Genomic DNA, 17840 nt, shown 5'->3' on the forward strand with positions numbered 1-17840 from the left:
GGTGAGTCTCAATAGCAATACAAACACGAAAAATTCCAAACACGATAACAAGAGCTATAGCCTGCGGACGAAAAATATTCTCTCAACAACTGTGTGATGACTTGAAGCTTGGAGCTCTCCCTGAGACATCCATTTACTTCCTGGTCCTGCTTGAGGCTGACCTTTAGCTATCTCTTGTTTCATTCCTCTTCAATTCACGCCTAGCTCTTTCATTCGAGTTTCAGCCCATTTTCCAAGACGGCCAAAGTACTTCTCCCAATCTCCACCCCTCCAGTCTCGGAGACTAAACCACAGGTGCCTCAAATCCTTTCCAGCTTATGTTACAACTTTATATCAGGCGCCTTGGTTTATAGCGTCTTTATGAAGGCAAAACAGGAGTCAGCGCTCAGTTTAATTGAATTAAAATCCGTATGAAGGTGATTGATAACAACGAACCTGAATGTAGTGCCGTGCCTATACTGCATATGTTTTCAGATCCGACTGAGTATAATCTTGGGGTAATCGGGTCACGGATGGCCCACCCTTGTCGTCGGTGGTCAAATTGACCGGAACGACAGCTACTAAAAGATCCGATAAAATTGCTGGAACGGTGCATCCACTTTCCCAGTGGTATAATGATTTGACAATAGGTTTTTCGTTCGCCACATAATTTATCGTAGTGTTATGAATGCCAAAGTCGCCGTGTTCAAGAACAAGTCTGTAGAGACTTTGGTCATCGTGCTCCAGTGGAATTAATGATATGAGGGAGGACTCGTAAAGGCTCGCCTTGGCTACCAAAGCAACTGGGCCGACAGTCTCGTTATCATCCTCCCAGCCAATAATTTCTCCTTCGTTTCGAATAGTGGCATTGATCTTGGACTCAATAACATGCATCCAGAATTCGCGCGTTGGGGAGACCGGCAAGGTGAGTCTTTCGGACATGAATTTGAATACACGGCTGGGAAGTTACTGTGTGATGAAGTCAGGCGGTGGGTGGGTTATAGCGAAACAGACTCGCCCGTATATTAGCTGACTGATCCAGGAGATATATCTAGCACAGTGAGCATTGGCTATTAAGGGATCCTGTATTCATCACACCTTAGCGGTCGCATTGAGCTAGTTCCACGCATTCTCTACGCCGTCTGCCTTTTCAAATAGAAAGAGCCGGCGACCAGCTAAGTCTTTGGGAATGGAATCTTTCGGGCCGGGATACAATACTAGTACTCGATAGTAAAGCAAGCGAGATGTATGGAGTTCATGCTCTGAACGCACCAAATTGTAGACACCGGCTTTGAAGATAGCTTCCGACAGTTGAGCCTCTGTTGGAAAGCCGTCAAAGTTGGGGCATATTAATATCTCTCCGTGACAACCGAGCGATAATATAAGATCCTTCCGATATTTCTGTATAACCCCAACCCCTCGTAGTGCAGTAGGCTTCACATTTCTAAATCATGAGGAAAGGAAAAACAATAATGTGCACTTCCATAGTTGTTGGAGCCTTTGTCAACGGCCGGAATATCTGTCACATACCACCTGAGTCCCCGTATGCTTCTCGATCTCTTCGATAAGAAGATTGACATCCCATGATCCTTGGAAAAGAGCTTTTGTCATTACGCACCAGCGTGATTAAGTGTTTGCCATTGTACTGACTGCCATCTGGCATCAATGGCCAGTCATCTCTCCAGCCCATTGTGCTGAGTGTTTGTGTGTGGACTATCTAAGAACGAAGGCGAACGCAGTGTTGGACTCTTAAATGAGAATTGCTAAATCAACCAACCCGGGGTCCACTTATTGCCTAGTTAGGCTTCCCCAAAACCCAATTTGGGTCCAAGGTATGGACCCAAGACATGGGCCGAGAGTGGGTTGAGAAAGGCTACAAAAAGTCCTAATGTCCATGACTATTACATTTTACCTAGTCTTCGTCATTGAATATATCACACCTATATATGAAAGCTTCCGACTACTTAGACAGTGGTCTATGCCTTAGCTGACCACCCTTATCATAATAGCTATCACTTTACTATATACATAGAGTTCTTTCCCTAGCCTAATAAAGAGCAAATATAGTGAATTCAGACACACTGTATAATATATATCATGAAGGTTGTGGCTCGCTCCCTTCATAGCGTAAGAATAGATTCCAAAGAAGTTCATCCTTTTTGGAAAATCACAAATCGGGGTAACTTTTACGATGAACTTGTCACGAGGCTGGTCAAATACTGCTCCAATGATGCGGACACGGCGCCAATAATACTCTGAAATAAGCAGAATCTATGCAGCCATATTTCAGCCATTGAAAATGCCTCTAGGATCCTTAGAAGACTCACTGGAAATACTGAATGGCCTTCATTACCTGGTTCGTATACTCGGTTGTAGAAGGAATTCATAATAATACTCATCTCACCTTGGGTGAGTATGGTATCTGCTCCGTTACATGCAGTGGTCATGTATATCTTTAAATGAGGGGGATTGAGATTCCCTTCTTTCAATGTTGGACTAATCCACTCGGAAATAGAAGCCATTTCATAATCAAGGTTTGGTCCCGTTTGCATAAGGAAACCGAGTTGGGTCACGGTTACTAAAGTGATGATATGTGGCGGCGGCAGTACTGTTGCTTGCAAGAATAGAGAACGCAAGAGGAAGCGTCCATGTATGAAGAAACTCCACGCTGGATAAAATGGAAGTGGGGTGTGCGTATGTGACAGCTTCGCGTAAACTTTGCCGAAGCTCGGTCTGGGTAGGTACCGATTGAGTTGGTCCCCTAAGGTTATGGGTCTCTTCTCGAGTTGTAGCGCATGACACATTTCGATCGCACCAGTACTCATCGTCGACAGTAGGCATGAAATTTCGGAGCCCGAAGATCCACACAGCGCAAGTCTTTTCGCAACGGATGCGGTTCGTTTTTACATGGCAGTTAGGGTTGACGTTTGTAGTCTTGCGCCTATTGGCATGCCGACAGAACCTTACCCGTCTTGATTGAAGCAGGATCATCCCAGTGTGTACTAACAGGTGGTGTGTCTTCGTCACAAAGCTCCTAACAGGAATTGTACTCGATTTGAGTGACGGAGCTTCTTAAATGAAATAAAGACCAAGGAAGTGCGTTCCAAGCCCATGGGCTACAAATGGGTCTGAACTATAAGGCGGGTAATAGCGGGATTCGTGACAGGTGCTTTGGCGGCATCAGCAATAATTTTGGAAGTTTTGGAAGTTTCGCGATAGCGTGGTAGTAAGTGGCCTCAAGTCAAAAGCCTTAGAATACAATCCACGAAGCAGGTCATCAGGTGCACGACCTCAACTTCGGACAGACATAGAAGCGATAAGCGTGAACCCTTAATACCAACCCTAGTAACAGGCGCTAGCCCCCTACTCCGAATCGGAGAACTCAATGAGCCACTCCGCCTCCGGGTGCTGAGTGATTTCCAACTGTGACATAGGGAAGGTGATGAGGTCTGCGGCCTCTTCTCTCTCTGTGAATCATGAGCTTATTTCAAAGATGCATGGACTAGAAATGCTGCTGACCAACAGGCGCTTGCGCGCCCTTAACTGCCGTCTTAGCAGTACCAGTCTCCGCAACAGCTATGCTGCGTTCCAGCTTCTTCGCAGCTGCAATACGGGCGCGCTTGCGCTGCCTTCTGCTTTGCTTCTTAATAGGCCCTTTAACCGCGTCGGGAATGGCGTTGAAGTTGTTGTCAGCAACATGGGCGGATTAGGACAGGGAAGTGGCCTTAGCCTTGGCCGGAGTCTTTGGCTCCATAACGCGGTTGGCGACACCTGTTAGATGTCAGCATGAGCTTACGGGGTTCGTGTTGTCATTATGTACTACCGACTCGGGATTTAGGAGGCAGGCCTTCCTGCACGATCTGCTCCAATATCTCCTTCTGGTTTCGGGCAACCGCTAAGCGGCGACGACGATGCCTGGCTCTGGACTTGGATGATCCAGCAACAGGAGTATCCTCCTAAGACATTTTAGCATGTTGATTATCGACTGGCGTCTTGAAGAAAACCTACGCTCATCTGGTACGCCTCAAGAGCCTTCTTTAGGACTGCGAGCGCCTCCGGTGTCTTCCGCTGTGAAAAGAGTCAGCTTTCACACTTCATATGTATGGCATCAGGGAAACGTACGTTGACACCTCCGCGACTTTGTCAGCAGGAGTCTTGCCTGACTTCTTCGGGGGTTTCCCCCCTCCGCCACCGGAGGTAGCCACATTGGTAGCACCTGACATCTTGCTATAATGCCTATGATTAGTGGTTTTTGGTGGTTTGGTGATGCTGATGGTGTGATTGAAAAGGTTCGGGTGGGGATGCAAAGGAGAAGGTATTTATAGCTATAGGAATCATTCAATGAGTCGTCGAATCGATTCATTGGTCGAAACTTGAGTACGTGGATCTATGAGAGCGGCGCCCCGCCGCCTGGGCGGTCATGTAGAGGGCGGTTGTGTGGAGGCCGACGACGTGTAGAGGCAGACGACGTGAGATGTGAACTGTGCAAAACAACACATTCATTATGACTCCCAGTTGACCTGTATTTTCCATTCTCCGCTTAACGTTGAGACCTACTAAATCGATAAATTGTGCTTGCCGGTAGATACAATCTCGGAAATTGATGATATCATTAGGGGGAGGTTGTGAGGAAGAAACAGAGGAACATGTGATAACGGCTTAGAGGTCTATAGGCCCTATATCACATGAGATTACGATATGAATGATGGGTTATCTTGTGTAGTAATAATCTACATCTTTACTACTTACTAGTAAGTAAGCAGTGCTTTATCTGACGTACTAGTGAGTGAGCAACGTAAAAAGGGAATTAATACACTAGTCATTACTTATAACAAGGTCTTGAACTACCTTCAAGTGAGTAGCAAAACGTAATATATCGTAGCAAGAACTGATAGACTTGCTTTCAATTTAGCTGAAGCAGAATCAGATGTTTTTGTGGATTTATGACAGAATATCCTGCTAGTATTCTAGTATTATTTTTCTTCGCTGAATATTCACGTAAAGAATAACTAGAGGCTTTCCGCCGCGCAAAGAGCGGCGCCTATTTGAGTGTTAGACCGCACCTCCAACTATATTTACTACTCAGTCTCCTACCGAGTCTTCCACTCTGTATCCTATCCTGTATTCTACCTTCTTTCGTACCGTATTAGTCAAATGGACAAAAGGCTCCCCAGATTAATACATAGCGACATAGAAAAGAAAGAGAAAAAAAGAGAAAAGAAGAATAATGAAGTAGAAGGAGATGGGGGGAAAAAAATCTGGTGGTGGTTTCGAACGTATGTCCAAAAAGTCCGCAGTGTACCCAAGTAATAGAGGGGTAGAATTTCTCTTGAAGATAGTATTTTATTCGTCGGAGGTCATGGTTTATCGCGGCAGAAAGAAACAAAGAATCAGTTTGGAAATCATATCCAGGTATCGTAAAGGCATTTAAATTTTCATTTGAAAGTTCATTTAAATTGATCATCAAGACGACTACACAAAAACGCCCTGGGAATATTTCCACATTTGTAACATTTGAAGAAATGTTATTGTGCTTCGTTACATTTACGAAAAACTTTTTCTCCCGTGCTTAAGCTATCTTTGCTCGATGCACGCCGCCTTGGCTACACTAGCCATGCGACTTGGAAGTGCCCAATCTCCTGCTGCCAACCCAACGGCGTTTCATTTCAGGCTTACCGCGAGCTACCCCAGCTGTGCCACAGAATTCAGTTGCACCGAGAGCTCCGAGCCCGAAAAGCTTAAATCAGTACCCGTTTCACTGAGTTTTTTTATTTGGATTGCCGTGGGCATAGGAAGCATACTCTAAATTGTCATTTCGATTGAAAAACTTCAAGTATTTTTGATGCACCGGACCTTGCTTTCAAGGAAAGGGTCCACAAGGTTGAGATGGGGGCCGCAAGGTACCAGACATACTTCATGGGGTGAACGACGATTTCCGTCGTAGACTTATTGCTTTGGAGGAGAAAAACAAGGCAGGACCAGTACGAGGTGGAGGTTGAGTGTTGGCTGCAGCGATCCCTATATCGCGATAGCCCTCGAACTTGAACCTTGTATATATGATATCCGGCATGATGATGGAGGCTTGTTGTCATTCGAGAAGCGGTTCAAGTCAGGCCTGGCACAGGCTGAGGTAGCCATGCTACCAGCCCAAAGATATCGTACGCTCCACTGACAAGGAATGGGATACGCAGTTCTCTTACCGTCTTACTCACCATGCTACACTTTTTCAAGTTCCGGCGCATGCTGTCGATGATAGCCAGGTGCTACTAGATGGCTTTGCCCTGGATATTATATCGAACGTTATCCAACATGTCTGGAAAATCAAATGAAGCGCTATAAGCCCTCAAGTGCTCTGTATGGATTACTAGTTCCCTAATCTGCCAACCTGGAGATAGTTTAGTCTCACTTACGAAACTCGAAACCAAGCCTTCCAAGTTCCCGGGTTCAAGTGAAGCCTCCTAGATGGCGGGAACATTCCAAGACGATGTGCGTCAAATTTGGTCAGGCGTGTCACACCGCTGCATTTATTCCAAGATTCATCTTCAAATTTTCCTAACGTGTCTAAACAGCGGTGTTATTCCCAGCCAATGCTTATCTGGCTATTGAGAGCACCTTGTCGGTATCTCATTGAGCAATATAATCGGGCCGACTCAAATGGCGACACATATCGAGCAACCTTGTTATGGTAATGCCGATAAGTCCGCGCTCCGGTCTACAGCTTGTAGTATAAATATGTCCTCGTGCCAGGACAATTTGCTAATTCTGTCAGTCCATTTCAAAGCTGATTTTATCTGGGAAACATTCAAATTTTGAACAAGGGCTTGAAGGTGAACCTTGGAACAGAGCGGGAAATTCCTTTGTCCGGCCTTGGGGTTATCAATTTGTCTGATTTGCTGACATGGAAGAAAACGCACACCCGATATGAAAAAAGAAGAAAAATATATTTCCCATCACATGTACGTCGAACCGATCAAGAAAATTCCACGATGATGAGAAAAATGCTGGGAACGGGAGAAAGAAAAGAAAATTGGGATTCAAGTCTAGGAAGATCCCCAAATCCAAGTTCCAATGTTTGACGAGATTACGTGCAGCGGAAAACATTCACCAATTCCCCGCTACATGGATACATTTTCTGAACAAATCTGGAATGGACAAGTGTTCAGCACAGGCGTAGAAAACATACGGTGTGCTCGCTTGGAGGGAACAAAACCAAACAATTGGAAAAGAAAAATGCCTCAGGTATATAAAATGGCGCATACTAAAGGGTGCGGATCCAGGACCGATTTACTAGTCTGGCGGGCCCCCAAATTTGTAGCTCGTCACGTTTGATTGGATTAACCTGGAGCTTAATTTTCCTTAATTGTGCCTTTTATTTGATCTTTTTAAGGGGGAATCCGAGTTGTGGGATTCCGTGGGATAAACCTAGGTACTGTCTCAGGCAGATTCAATGTTTCATGTGGAGGGTAGTTCTAACCATGATATGTGATATGTTCATGTGAATATCGAGGCTAATGCGCGTGTAAAGAAATTCGAAAAAAATTCGCGATGCAACGCCACTTAACCGAATGGGATGCACAGCCACCTCCAGTTAGAATTTGAACTTTTGTATGTTGTCTGCGTAGCTTAGGTGGGGGGTTGATAGCACTTGCATTCACCAGCCCCATTGTGAACCGAGCGGCCGTTTCGAGTAAAAGGAACCATTAACTAAATCGGTTGCCAAGTGGTGTTTGGATTTTGTTTTGCTTTTTTTCCTTGGTAACTGGTAACAAGTTCTCTAGGCTTTTTGTTGGTCCCCGCTCGGTACAGGTACGTACATTGCCGACGGAACGGGATATGTATGAGGCATTTGTCAGATCTAGCCCCAATACCTGTACCGATTTGTCTACTTGAACGATAGAAATTTCACCCGTTTACATTTTCCCGCTAGAACGAAATTAAAGCAAGAAATCCCTCATGGTATCTATGAAAATTTCTCTCCCGCTTTCTAGTTGACCCACTGGAAAAAAGCACCTCCAGACCAAGAACATTACCTAGTTTAATGGCCCAAGCTCCTACAGACTAACATGGAACTCTCCGAAACGCACACGCAGTTCCACCTGCAGTCGATCCTGTGGCTGTGAAATCGAATCAGTGTCGTTGGTGGATTTCCACGACACAGAAAAATCCTATCCAATATGTCACAATATGTCATAGCTCCTAATGTGGCATCGGTCCTACCGTAAAAACAGATATCAAAGAAAAAAACAAAAAAGAGGGAGAAAAAAGTATATAAGCCCACCGTACCTGCAACCCGTCCATTCATTTCATCTTACCGAGGGATGCTTATCGACGGTCAAAAGTGGGCTTGTGAAGCTTGCATACGAGGCCACCGTGTGTCCAGTTGCAAACATCATGGTACCCTTCCCCCAATCTATTCCCATTCCTATTTCCATTTCCTCTACAACATTTCCCGAATATATGCTAACCGCACAGATCGACCATTGATTCGTATCAAGCGAAAAGGTCGCCCCTTCGCAACATGTTCAATCTGTCATTCAACCCCCTGCAAATCGCCCACGGACCACGCTCGTCAAAAGCGCGAGTCTGAGCTCAAACATCCAAAAGTAACGCAACACACGCACATGCCGTTCCTACAATACCGGAGTGGCCCATGATACTTCGATGCAGACGGCGTGTCGCTGATCGCTTGTTGGTTTTAGAAAGCTTCCCACGCTAGACTTTATCCCCGGCACCATAATCCAAATGGATTTTTGCCCATTGCGCCGAGACCGTCGTCCGGTGCGAAGAGGGAGTGCCGCATAAGCAACGAGGGGGCGGGAGAGGGAGGGTTCGTCTACTTCTGCTGAGGATTCTAATGCTCCTGCTGCTAGAGCGGAGAGGACTGCTAGCTCTGGTTGTTTGGGGTATTGGTCGGGTTCGGAGGAGGGGTCTGGGAATGGGTCTGGGAATGAGTCTGGAGGGTTGGTGGCTGTCTCTGGTCCTGCCAGTACCACTCAGAGTCTCTCGCCTGCGCCTGGTCCTTGTCCCGGTCCTGGCCCTGATGCTGGTTCTATTCCTTCCGATCCGGTTATGGGAAATGCCATCTTTGATCCCACGTATTCCCTTCTCCCTCCTGCTACGCTGGCGCAGACGGATCCTCTGGGTCCGCTGGACAGTGTCAATCCGTTTGACTTCCCTCTGGACCCGGCATTGGCCGACGGTATGTGTCTGGGGGAGATGGATTTGGATATCACGGAGGGATTGGAAGAGGTCTTCCAGGTGGAGGATTGGTCGCGGTATATGTGGTCGCCGGAGAATGGGTTTGAACATTTAGATATGGGGTATCCCCCGGTGACGCGATGACATTTAAGTGTCCCTGTAGGGAGTTAATGTCATGATGATTATGAATGATGCACTGGTAACATTGGATCCTATAGACTTGAATGCATGTGAAACAGATAATGTCCCCCGATGTAGATCGGGCTGGTTCGCAGAACGCCATATAGCAGGGAAAAAAGTACAGAACGCAAAATGCAAAATGCAGAACGAAATCCCACCATGCAACCTCTCTCGCTGTACCGAGGTCTATGCATCTACACCTCCTGGATATAGTTCGCTGGTACACTCTTTGTGACTCCACCGCGCTCCACATCCGCCCATCCATCACCGCCGTCGCGATTAACCAGGACAAATCTATCACCCTCGGTCATGTTCCACTCCATATCGCTGCGAGCTTCATAGTCGTACAGCGCCTCCACATATTGGAGTTTCTTGGCACCCCTGCGTGGCGCCACCGCCGGACCCACCCGTTTGGGAGCTGCCAAGGAGGCAGAGGAGTTCGAGTAGACAGACCCCGGTCGTTCGGGCAGCCCGGGGCTAGCCGATGGGGCTGGTGAAGGCGTTGGTGCCGCATCGACGTATGACGCTGGGACAAGACCATCTTGACCGCCTACGCTGACACGGAGCCAGCCAGATCCATCTACAGAGGTTAGAGAACGTTTTTCGAATACCCATACCGAGCTTACCATCAGCTTCAACAATTGTCACATTATCTCCATCCTGTACAGTCACCTCGTCGGGACCAGTGGCTTCGTAAGAATATAGCATCTTGCCTCTTGGTTTGGTTGTAGGTTCAGGGGATGGTGCGGTGGCATATGCCATGGGAGGCGGTGCCATAATCCGGTGCTTCCTTCCGGCGTTTGGCTTGGTCTCAGCAACAGGCGAGGGAGTTTCATCGGCCGGGTCTTCGGGGGTGGGTTGGGTGGCCACATTAGACAGCGAACGGGCTCCACTGGCTGCATACCCGGAACTAAGGGAGTTCATAGTATTCTGGCGAGTAAGGGATGGCGCTGTTGTCGAGGCCGCGGAGGATTCAAGATCGATAGTAGGCCCTGAACCTGCTTGTTCTTGTCGAGCGGCTTTGAGCTTCTTCTTTTCCTCCTTCGATTGTTCGCCGGGGCACTCGGCCGGCACCTTCATTTGGCACTTGCTGTGGCATGTGTAGCCACAGTCCTGACAGTCGAAGCCCTTGGCAGATAAACCCCAGATGCGATCACCACAGTAATCACAGTTTGTAGGGATTTTGAATGTTTGCGATCGGAAGTTATGGTTCTGTGCTCCTACAGACAAGTCTCCTACCACAGCGATAATGGTGGATGTTTCAACCTCGGCCGTCAGCCACTTGCGGTCCACCTCATGCAGGCTTTCCTGCCACTGAAATATGTTCCGAACAATATCAAGCTCATTACGCTTGTCTTTGCCTTGCCGAATACTATCCCGGATCTTTTTACAGCCCTCAACCTCGCGTCTCTTTCGATCCGACTCCACACGTAACTCACGTACTTGCGCTTTGCTTTGGCCCAGCAGGTTGCGCAGGAACACTTTAGCGGCGTCGTCAGTGATGATAGACGCATCATCGGACCAAATGGGACTCGGCTCAAAGCCCATATTGGCAGGTTCTTGGGTCTGAATGGCGTTGTGCTGAAGGAACATCATTGAGTCCAGTCGGGGGTCATTGCGGGGGATCTCGTTGAGAAGATTGGCAGTATTATTGACACTGTTTGTAAGGGATGCTTGTTCCAGTTGTGTGGCGAGCGTCCAAAGAGCATTCAACCTTATCACTCGGGTCTCGTTGAGGTCTTGCAGGCCCTGCGTCACCATAAGTATTTATCAAGACTCGAGTCCAGTGCGACTTACATCAATAACCTCAGGCACATATTCGTGGAAGAACTTCTCCTTCAACTTGTTCGTGACATTGATGCTGAGTAGGTACAGGTTCTATTTGGTCAGCCAAATCCTGTAGTTTGTCTCTTGCGAACGTACCTTGTAGTTGTTCATCTCCGCTAATTGTTGCTGGAATGCGCTCTGCGCCTTAGCCTTGGAATGATCGAATGAGGAGTCCATCTTCTTGCGCCGCGACTCAACCTCCTGACAAGCGCCATCATATTTTCCCTTGGCCTTTTTCAGTTCCCCATATGAGGCATCTCGCTCTTTTTCAAGCTTACTATGGTAATCCGCATGGCATTTGCGAATTTCCTCATACTGCACGGCCCCTTGCTTCAACGGGTCGGCGATCTGAGTGATCAACTCATTTCCAAATTTGTCGCGCTCCGCCGCATGCGCCTCGACCGTGCTCAATTGAGTGGACCATGTTGTAAGGGATGCACATTCGAGGGAACCCGGAGTCATAGTCGGAGTGTCACCGACACTCAACGGGCTGATCTTCTTTGCTTTGCGATCCTGGTATTTTTTGCATAGAGCTGAAAGTCGGGCTGCATATTCTTTTTCGATAGCGCTGCGTTCGCGGTAGAATTGTTGGATTTCGTCCAGCCATGTTATGCCATTAGAAACCTGTGCAACGTGGGTGCATTAGCTCCGCTCCGAAACGTGGTTATATGACGCGCTGCGTTGCGGGGAAGGAGAGGACCGTTTTGGACGTACCCAAGCATTCACTGGTTTGAACGAGTCCTATAAAGACAAAAAAATATTAGTTACTTGAAGAAAGACTGCCTCGGAGTTCATACCTTTAGTTGCGCTCCAAACTGGGGAGCCACGTCTGCTGCCGCCATGGCTGTCTCAAGGCCGAAAGCAGATCACGCATGAGCTGGAAAGAAAGATCAACTTGTGGTAATTTGAATTGATCAGGGGTCGACCTGGATCACAAGGAAGAATTATAAGAAAGAATCGAAACACAGAGAAGTTGAAGCCAATGAGGCAGCAAGAACGATGATCTTAGAAAGGCGGGGAGCGCATCTCCGGTGCCTGTGACGATACGGTATCGTTATCGGGCATTTGGAGGTGGCAGTACAGTGGTATTACATTACCGTATTCGGACTAGCTTCGTCGGGCTCCGTCATTTCTTCTAAATGTCGTTTTGAACTGTTTTTGCTTAATTTCAAGTTTACTTCACTTTCAAGGGACCTTCCCCACATTCATTCGTATCTCCGTTTCTTCGCAATCGTCCTTCGCTGCGGATATCCCCCCTTCCATCCTCTTCAAGTTTCCGTGGGCATCATCCCCTCGATACTTCCCTGCCCCGCGACGCCCCTCCATCCCATTGACTCCGCAAGTGTCGCGTCGCAAATCGCAATTGCATCATGTCTGAGGCTCCCGAAGCTGTTCCCCAGGCTGAAGGCTCTCTTGCAGACCGCATCACTCAGCCTGATGCTCCTACCGGTACGCGAGCCCACACGTCAACCTTCACGTCCACCTACCGACATCATGTCATAAAAGTTCATGCTAAGATTGAATCGTTGAACTGATCGCTCTTTTTACTGCAACAGAAGCCCCAGAGATTATCCAGGATGGTGCAGGTGGAAGTGGTTCCGGTTCTGTGCTCCAGGAACCGGACTACTCTGTCGAGGTCAAGCTGAGCGACCTGCAGGCGGATCCCAACAACCCTCTGTACTCTGTTAAGACTTTCAATGATCTTAAGCTGTGAGTCTTCCAGTGGATTCTCATCTGTATCCGTGCTAACAATGCGCTTAGGGATGAGCGTATCCTCAAGGGCCTTTCCTCCATGAACTTCCGCCAGCCTTCCAAGGTTCAGGAGCGCGCTCTTCCTCTCCTCATGGACAATCCGCCGAAGAACCTCGTCGGTCAATCCCAGTCTGGTACTGGCAAGACTGCTGCCTTCGTTCTGAACATCCTCAGCCGCCTGGACCTTTCCAACGAAAAGGCCATGACTACCCCCCAGGCTCTCATTCTCGCCCCGACCCGTGAGTTGGCCCGTCAGATTGTTGGTGTCATTCAGACCATGGGCCAGTTCCTTGACGGGTTGATCATCGGTACTGCTGTTCCTGCCGACGCCGCCTCACGTCCCAGCCAAATGGATTGCTCTGTCGTGGTCGGTACCCCGGGTACCGTGCAGGACATGATCAAAAAGCGCCGATTGAATCCCACTCAGCTGCGGGTCTTGGTGCTGGATGAGGCCGATAACATGCTGGACCAGCAGGGTATGGGTGATCAGTGCATTCGTGTCAAGGCGTAAGTTCCCGGTTTTTTCACCTCACTGTCCTTTGCTTACAAGACGTATAGCATGCTCCCCAAGACGATCCAAGTTGTCCTCTTCTCCGCTACATTCCCCGCTCACGTCTACCGTTATGCCCAGAAGTTTGCCCCGGCGGCCAATGAGATCACCCTTAAGCACGAGGAGTTGACTGTGGACGGGATCAAGCAACTTTACATGGACTGCAACAATGATGAGGAGAAATACTCCAACCTTGTGCAGCTCTATGGCTTGCTGACCGTTGGTTCATCCATCATTTTCGTTCGCGTGAGTATCATTCGATTGTTCTTATTGACTGCGCTAACAATAAACATAGACTCGCCGATCTGCCGACGAGATTGAGAAGCGCATGGTCGCCGAGGGACACACTGTGGCATCCTTGACCGGAGGAATCGAGGGATCTCAACGCGACGCTGTTATTGACTCCTTCCGCAGTGGAGAAGCCAAGGTGCTCATTACCACCAACGTGCTTGCTCGTGGAATCGACGTTTCCACTGTTTCCCTGGTTGTCAACTACGACATTCCCGAGGCCTACGATGGTAGCCGGCCTACCGGTCAGCCCGAATACCAAACTTATCTGCACCGCATCGGTCGGACCGGTCGTTTCGGCCGTATCGGTGTCGCTATCTCGTTTGTAGCCAACCGGGGTGAATGGGAGATGCTCCGCATGATTCAAGAGCACTTCGGTTGCACCATTGATCGCATCGACACCAGTGACTGGGATGAGGTTGAAGATATGATCAAGAAGACCATCAAGAACTCGCGTGCGCAGGCCAACTTCGCCAAATAGTTAACTCATGAATCTTACGAACGATCTGGGTGGATACTTGCAATGTTCAGCGGAGCTTGAAATGTGCAAGGAAAACGAGATACCAATTTACGAATTATTCTAAAATGAACAAGTCCTGTTCCAAGCTTCTATTGTAATAGCCTTAATCTTGCTGTACTCAAGCGCAGAAGGTCAATCGTTTCCTATGTTCATCTGGTCACCAAGTCCACAATCATCTGTGTCTGGTGTAACCTGGGGGGCTTGCTCCGCCAAGTCTTGCGTAACCAGCCCCTCACCGCATTTTCGTGACGCTGTTCTTCCAACATTTACTCTTATCTCGTAACAAGCCGAATATTATGCAACATAACGACCATTGACAAGCAGACATTGTTGCGGGTGTAGAGCGTTTAGCCTGAATTGGCCAATATCCGAAACTAAGTGGGGGGATGGGTCGGTCGGTGGCCCCATATCCCAGGTTAAAGAGTATCCAGTGGGCCTAGCCCGATTCCAGATGAACAGCTAGATGAACAGAAGCATGAAAAAGAAAGTGGAAAATCATCCAGAAGACACCAATAAGACTCGAAACTAACAAAGAAAACCCCAAATTAATGACGCATAGATAAGCTGATAGCAGTGCGGGGTCACATGGTCCTGTGCTGCGATTCCAAACAAACCGGCTTCTCACTCATCTCTCTCATTCACATATCTTCGACTCGAAATGGGAGATTCTGAACCAGCGTCAAATATGCCAGAGCCTACTCCCCAATTCCCGACTTCACCAAAGTCTCGGATCAGCAAACATATCATCGTAGGGACATGTCTGAAAGAGCCATACTGGACATTCGGCGGTGAAATACTGATAACCTGTATAGCTGACAACATACCCCGGTCAAAGTGGAATCGACCCTGTACCTTTGGAATGGGGCGCCTCCAACGCCAAATCCCGGGGTCCGATCGTCGTCTCCAGAAGCGGAAATCTAGTCAAACGTCGTAATGCCATCGGCGCCCATGGAGGCAGTTACAGCATTTATAACGCACTTGCCGTTGCGGCCGGTGATCTGGATGCAGACTTCAAGCCTGACTTGCGGAACAGTCAGCCTGTTTTCAATTTTCCATGGCAGGCTGCTTGGGCGGATAAGAGTAAGATTGTGTCGATGGATCCTTATGGTCATGATATCGTGAACCAATACAAGGAAGAGTTAAAGGCGGGATGGGATATCCGACCCACGATGGCTGTTACCAGAGCTAATATGAAGTTGGCGGAGATTGCTGATGCCGTGCGTGATGGTCAGCTGGAGGTGGATGGCAATATTGTTGTTGACTCTTCGGGCGAGGTGCGGGTTACGAAGGTGGCTGTTGAGCCGGTATGGTATTTGCCTGGCGTTGCTGAGAGATTTGGCGTGGATGAGGGTACGCTTCGGCGCAATTTGTTTGAGCATACGGGTGGCAGTTACCCCGAGCTTATCACGAGACCCGACCTCAAGATATTCCTACCTCCCATCGGAGGGCAGACAGTCTATATCTTCGGACCCCCGGAGCGGGTTTCCGATGAGAATGTCAGGCTTTCTCTGCGTGTTCACGATGAGTGCAATGGAAGCGATGTTTTCCAGTCGGACATATGCACATGTCGGCCCTACTTAGCCTTTGGTATTCGTGAAGCGATCCGCGAAGCACAGAATGGAGGAAGTGGTGTGGTAATCTACTTCCGTAAAGAAGGCCGAGCATTGGGTGAAGTTATCAAGTACCTGGTCTACAATGCTCGTAAACGAGGTGGAGACACTGCCGACAAGTACTTCACTCGGACAGAAAACATTGCCGGAGTGCGCGATGTAAGAGGACGCTCTTCCCCTACTGACACGAGCTAACACCCTGGTTAAGATGCGATTCCAAGCCCTCATGCCAGACATTCTTCATTGGCTTGGAATCAAGAAAATCGACCGCATGCTATCCATGTCCAATATGAAGCACGATGCTATCGTGGACACCGGCATCAAGATCCTGGAACGTGTTCCCATTCCGGAGGATATGATTCCTGATGACTCTCGAGTGGAGATTGACGCCAAGATCAACGCGGGCTACTTCACCACCGGCAAGCAATTCACAATGGATGAGCTGGCACAAGTTAAAGGGCGTGGCTGGGAGAAGTGGGAGGATGTCACTGTGAGTGAACTATAACAGTTGTCTCGAGCATTGGACTAACCTTTTCAGCATTGAAATGGGCATTTTGCACATTTGGACAGAAACCATTTCGGTGATCTTCTAAGGTTTGAATGGTACAAGTCTGGACATGATTAATGAACTTTATAAAAAAACAATACTCATTGTGATTCAGTAGTGTGACCCAGTAGATTGATTGTTTGTATACCTGGAACAATTTTGGAACATCTTCAATGAATTCTGTAACTCGTGCACATGTGCAGCAGTTGTTTTATTCTGTAATTTGACACAGGCTTCATAGACATACATCAGACTACCTACTATGTACCGGATTTCCTTTAAGAATTCGTAGCTTACTTTTCTGGATTAGTGCTCACCATGGGGAATTGGGAAAGCGGAGAATCGGGGAAGCGGGGACGGCCGCATTGTCTAGATCGTGGGTCCTCAAAAACCAGCGGTCTCATAGTCTTCTCCAAAGTCTCAGAGCTGGCACTTGGCTCGAATTCGAGTCCTGAAAACCAGTAGATGGACTCGGCAAGAAGTAGAGGCAGTACGAACCGCAGCAGGCGTGGCACTACTCGGAAGAAGAGAGGTATGGAGTTATTGATGACGAAGTCACTGACCGACTGACTGACCGACGAACTTAGGATGGTAAGTGATGCGCCTTTGATGGTGAAGAAGGCTGCAGAAAGACACTCACCCATGGCAGTGTGACCTGCAAATCCAGGCACACGCGGTGCGATGAGAAAACCCCGGTATGCAACAATTCCGAGCGTCTCGGTCTTCAATGCTGCCCATCCGAGCTCATCACCCAGTCGACGTGGAGTAGCGTTCTTTCTACGGATCCACCTCCCGAGGAGGAACGCGAAACTGACTCGACGTTTACCTTCTCCAAGTCCCTGCCGTCATTCAGCCCCAAGGCCAAACGGGTGTCATCTAAAGGGAGCGCCAGTGAGCTTTCCAGCTCCTTGACGCCTTCCAATCAAGGAAATGTGGCATCTCAATCATCTTGCTCACTATCACGCCCGCCTTCATCCGGAATAACGGTGGAATTGAACGACGAAGTGGTCACCTTGCTCAACACCTTCCGTGCCGGCTTGGCGACATGGATGGACGTATTCGACTTTGACAAAACATACGAAAGAGAGGTTTCTAGACGTGCTTTGCACTCAGATTTCCTGCTCCGCTGCATCTGCGCCTTTACTGCGCGGAATCTTTCCCTGCTAGTCTCGGGCGAGGTTTGGTCCCCGATCGCCTCCCGGTATTATGGCGAAGTACACTACTGTCCCCACTTCTTGGTCCCTCCCTAGCACATCTGATCTGATTGACATAACTAGGCACTGAATCATATGATCGTGGCGCTAAGCTGCGGAGAGCCAGACAGCGATACACTCACTGCGGCTATCTTATTAAGTAGTTATGAGGCTCTGGCGGCATCCAGGACCTCCC

At 48.4% G+C, this 17840-nt stretch overlaps 6 protein-coding genes across 6 annotated transcripts; 3 read left to right on the top strand and 3 right to left on the bottom strand.

Annotated features, from left to right (window-relative positions):
* Positions 1-453: 453 nt before the first annotated feature.
* N7520_008290 (uncharacterized protein) lies at positions 454-921 on the bottom strand (the record flags this gene model as incomplete). The annotated part of the gene is made up of 1 exon (XM_057142224.1): positions 454-921. The coding sequence occupies one exon, from the start codon at positions 919-921 to the stop codon at positions 454-456; it is 468 nt and encodes a 155-aa protein (XP_056996230.1).
* Positions 922-3685: 2764 nt separating this feature from the next.
* Positions 3686-4202, bottom strand: N7520_008291 (uncharacterized protein; the record flags this gene model as incomplete). Its single annotated transcript, XM_057142225.1, has 4 exons — positions 3686-3750; positions 3803-3935; positions 3988-4047; positions 4098-4202. 4 exons carry the CDS (start codon positions 4200-4202, stop codon positions 3686-3688), a joined length of 363 nt encoding a protein of 120 aa, XP_056996231.1.
* A 4095-nt stretch (positions 4203-8297) lies between these two features.
* Positions 8298-9321, top strand: N7520_008292 (uncharacterized protein; the record flags this gene model as incomplete). The annotated part of the gene is made up of 3 exons (XM_057142226.1): positions 8298-8622; positions 8683-8806; positions 8850-9321. The coding sequence occupies 3 exons, from the start codon at positions 8298-8300 to the stop codon at positions 9319-9321; spliced, it is 921 nt and encodes a 306-aa protein (XP_056996232.1).
* A 230-nt stretch (positions 9322-9551) lies between these two features.
* Positions 9552-12026, bottom strand: N7520_008293 (putative actin polymerization protein Bzz1; the record flags this gene model as incomplete). Its single annotated transcript, XM_057142227.1, has 6 exons — positions 9552-9937; positions 9984-11106; positions 11155-11235; positions 11281-11808; positions 11899-11925; positions 11982-12026. The coding sequence occupies 6 exons, from the start codon at positions 12024-12026 to the stop codon at positions 9552-9554; spliced, it is 2190 nt and encodes a 729-aa protein (XP_056996233.1).
* A 528-nt stretch (positions 12027-12554) lies between these two features.
* On the top strand, positions 12555-14255 carry dbp5 (ATP-dependent RNA helicase DBP5; the record flags this gene model as incomplete). Its single annotated transcript, XM_057142228.1, has 5 exons — positions 12555-12633; positions 12741-12894; positions 12946-13443; positions 13495-13732; positions 13782-14255. The coding sequence occupies 5 exons, from the start codon at positions 12555-12557 to the stop codon at positions 14253-14255; spliced, it is 1443 nt and encodes a 480-aa protein (XP_056996234.1).
* Positions 14256-14952: 697 nt separating this feature from the next.
* On the top strand, positions 14953-17701 carry N7520_008295 (putative GTP cyclohydrolase II; the record flags this gene model as incomplete). Its single annotated transcript, XM_057142229.1, has 5 exons — positions 14953-15042; positions 15107-16063; positions 16113-16394; positions 16958-16983; positions 17119-17701. The coding sequence occupies 5 exons, from the start codon at positions 14953-14955 to the stop codon at positions 17699-17701; spliced, it is 1938 nt and encodes a 645-aa protein (XP_056996235.1).
* Between the last annotated feature and the right edge of the window lie 139 nt (positions 17702-17840).

Source organism: Penicillium odoratum, assembly GCF_028828045.1.
Source record: "Penicillium odoratum strain IBT 22623 chromosome Unknown utg000005l_segment0_segment0, whole genome shotgun sequence".
NCBI lineage: Eukaryota > Fungi > Ascomycota > Eurotiomycetes > Eurotiales > Aspergillaceae > Penicillium > Penicillium odoratum.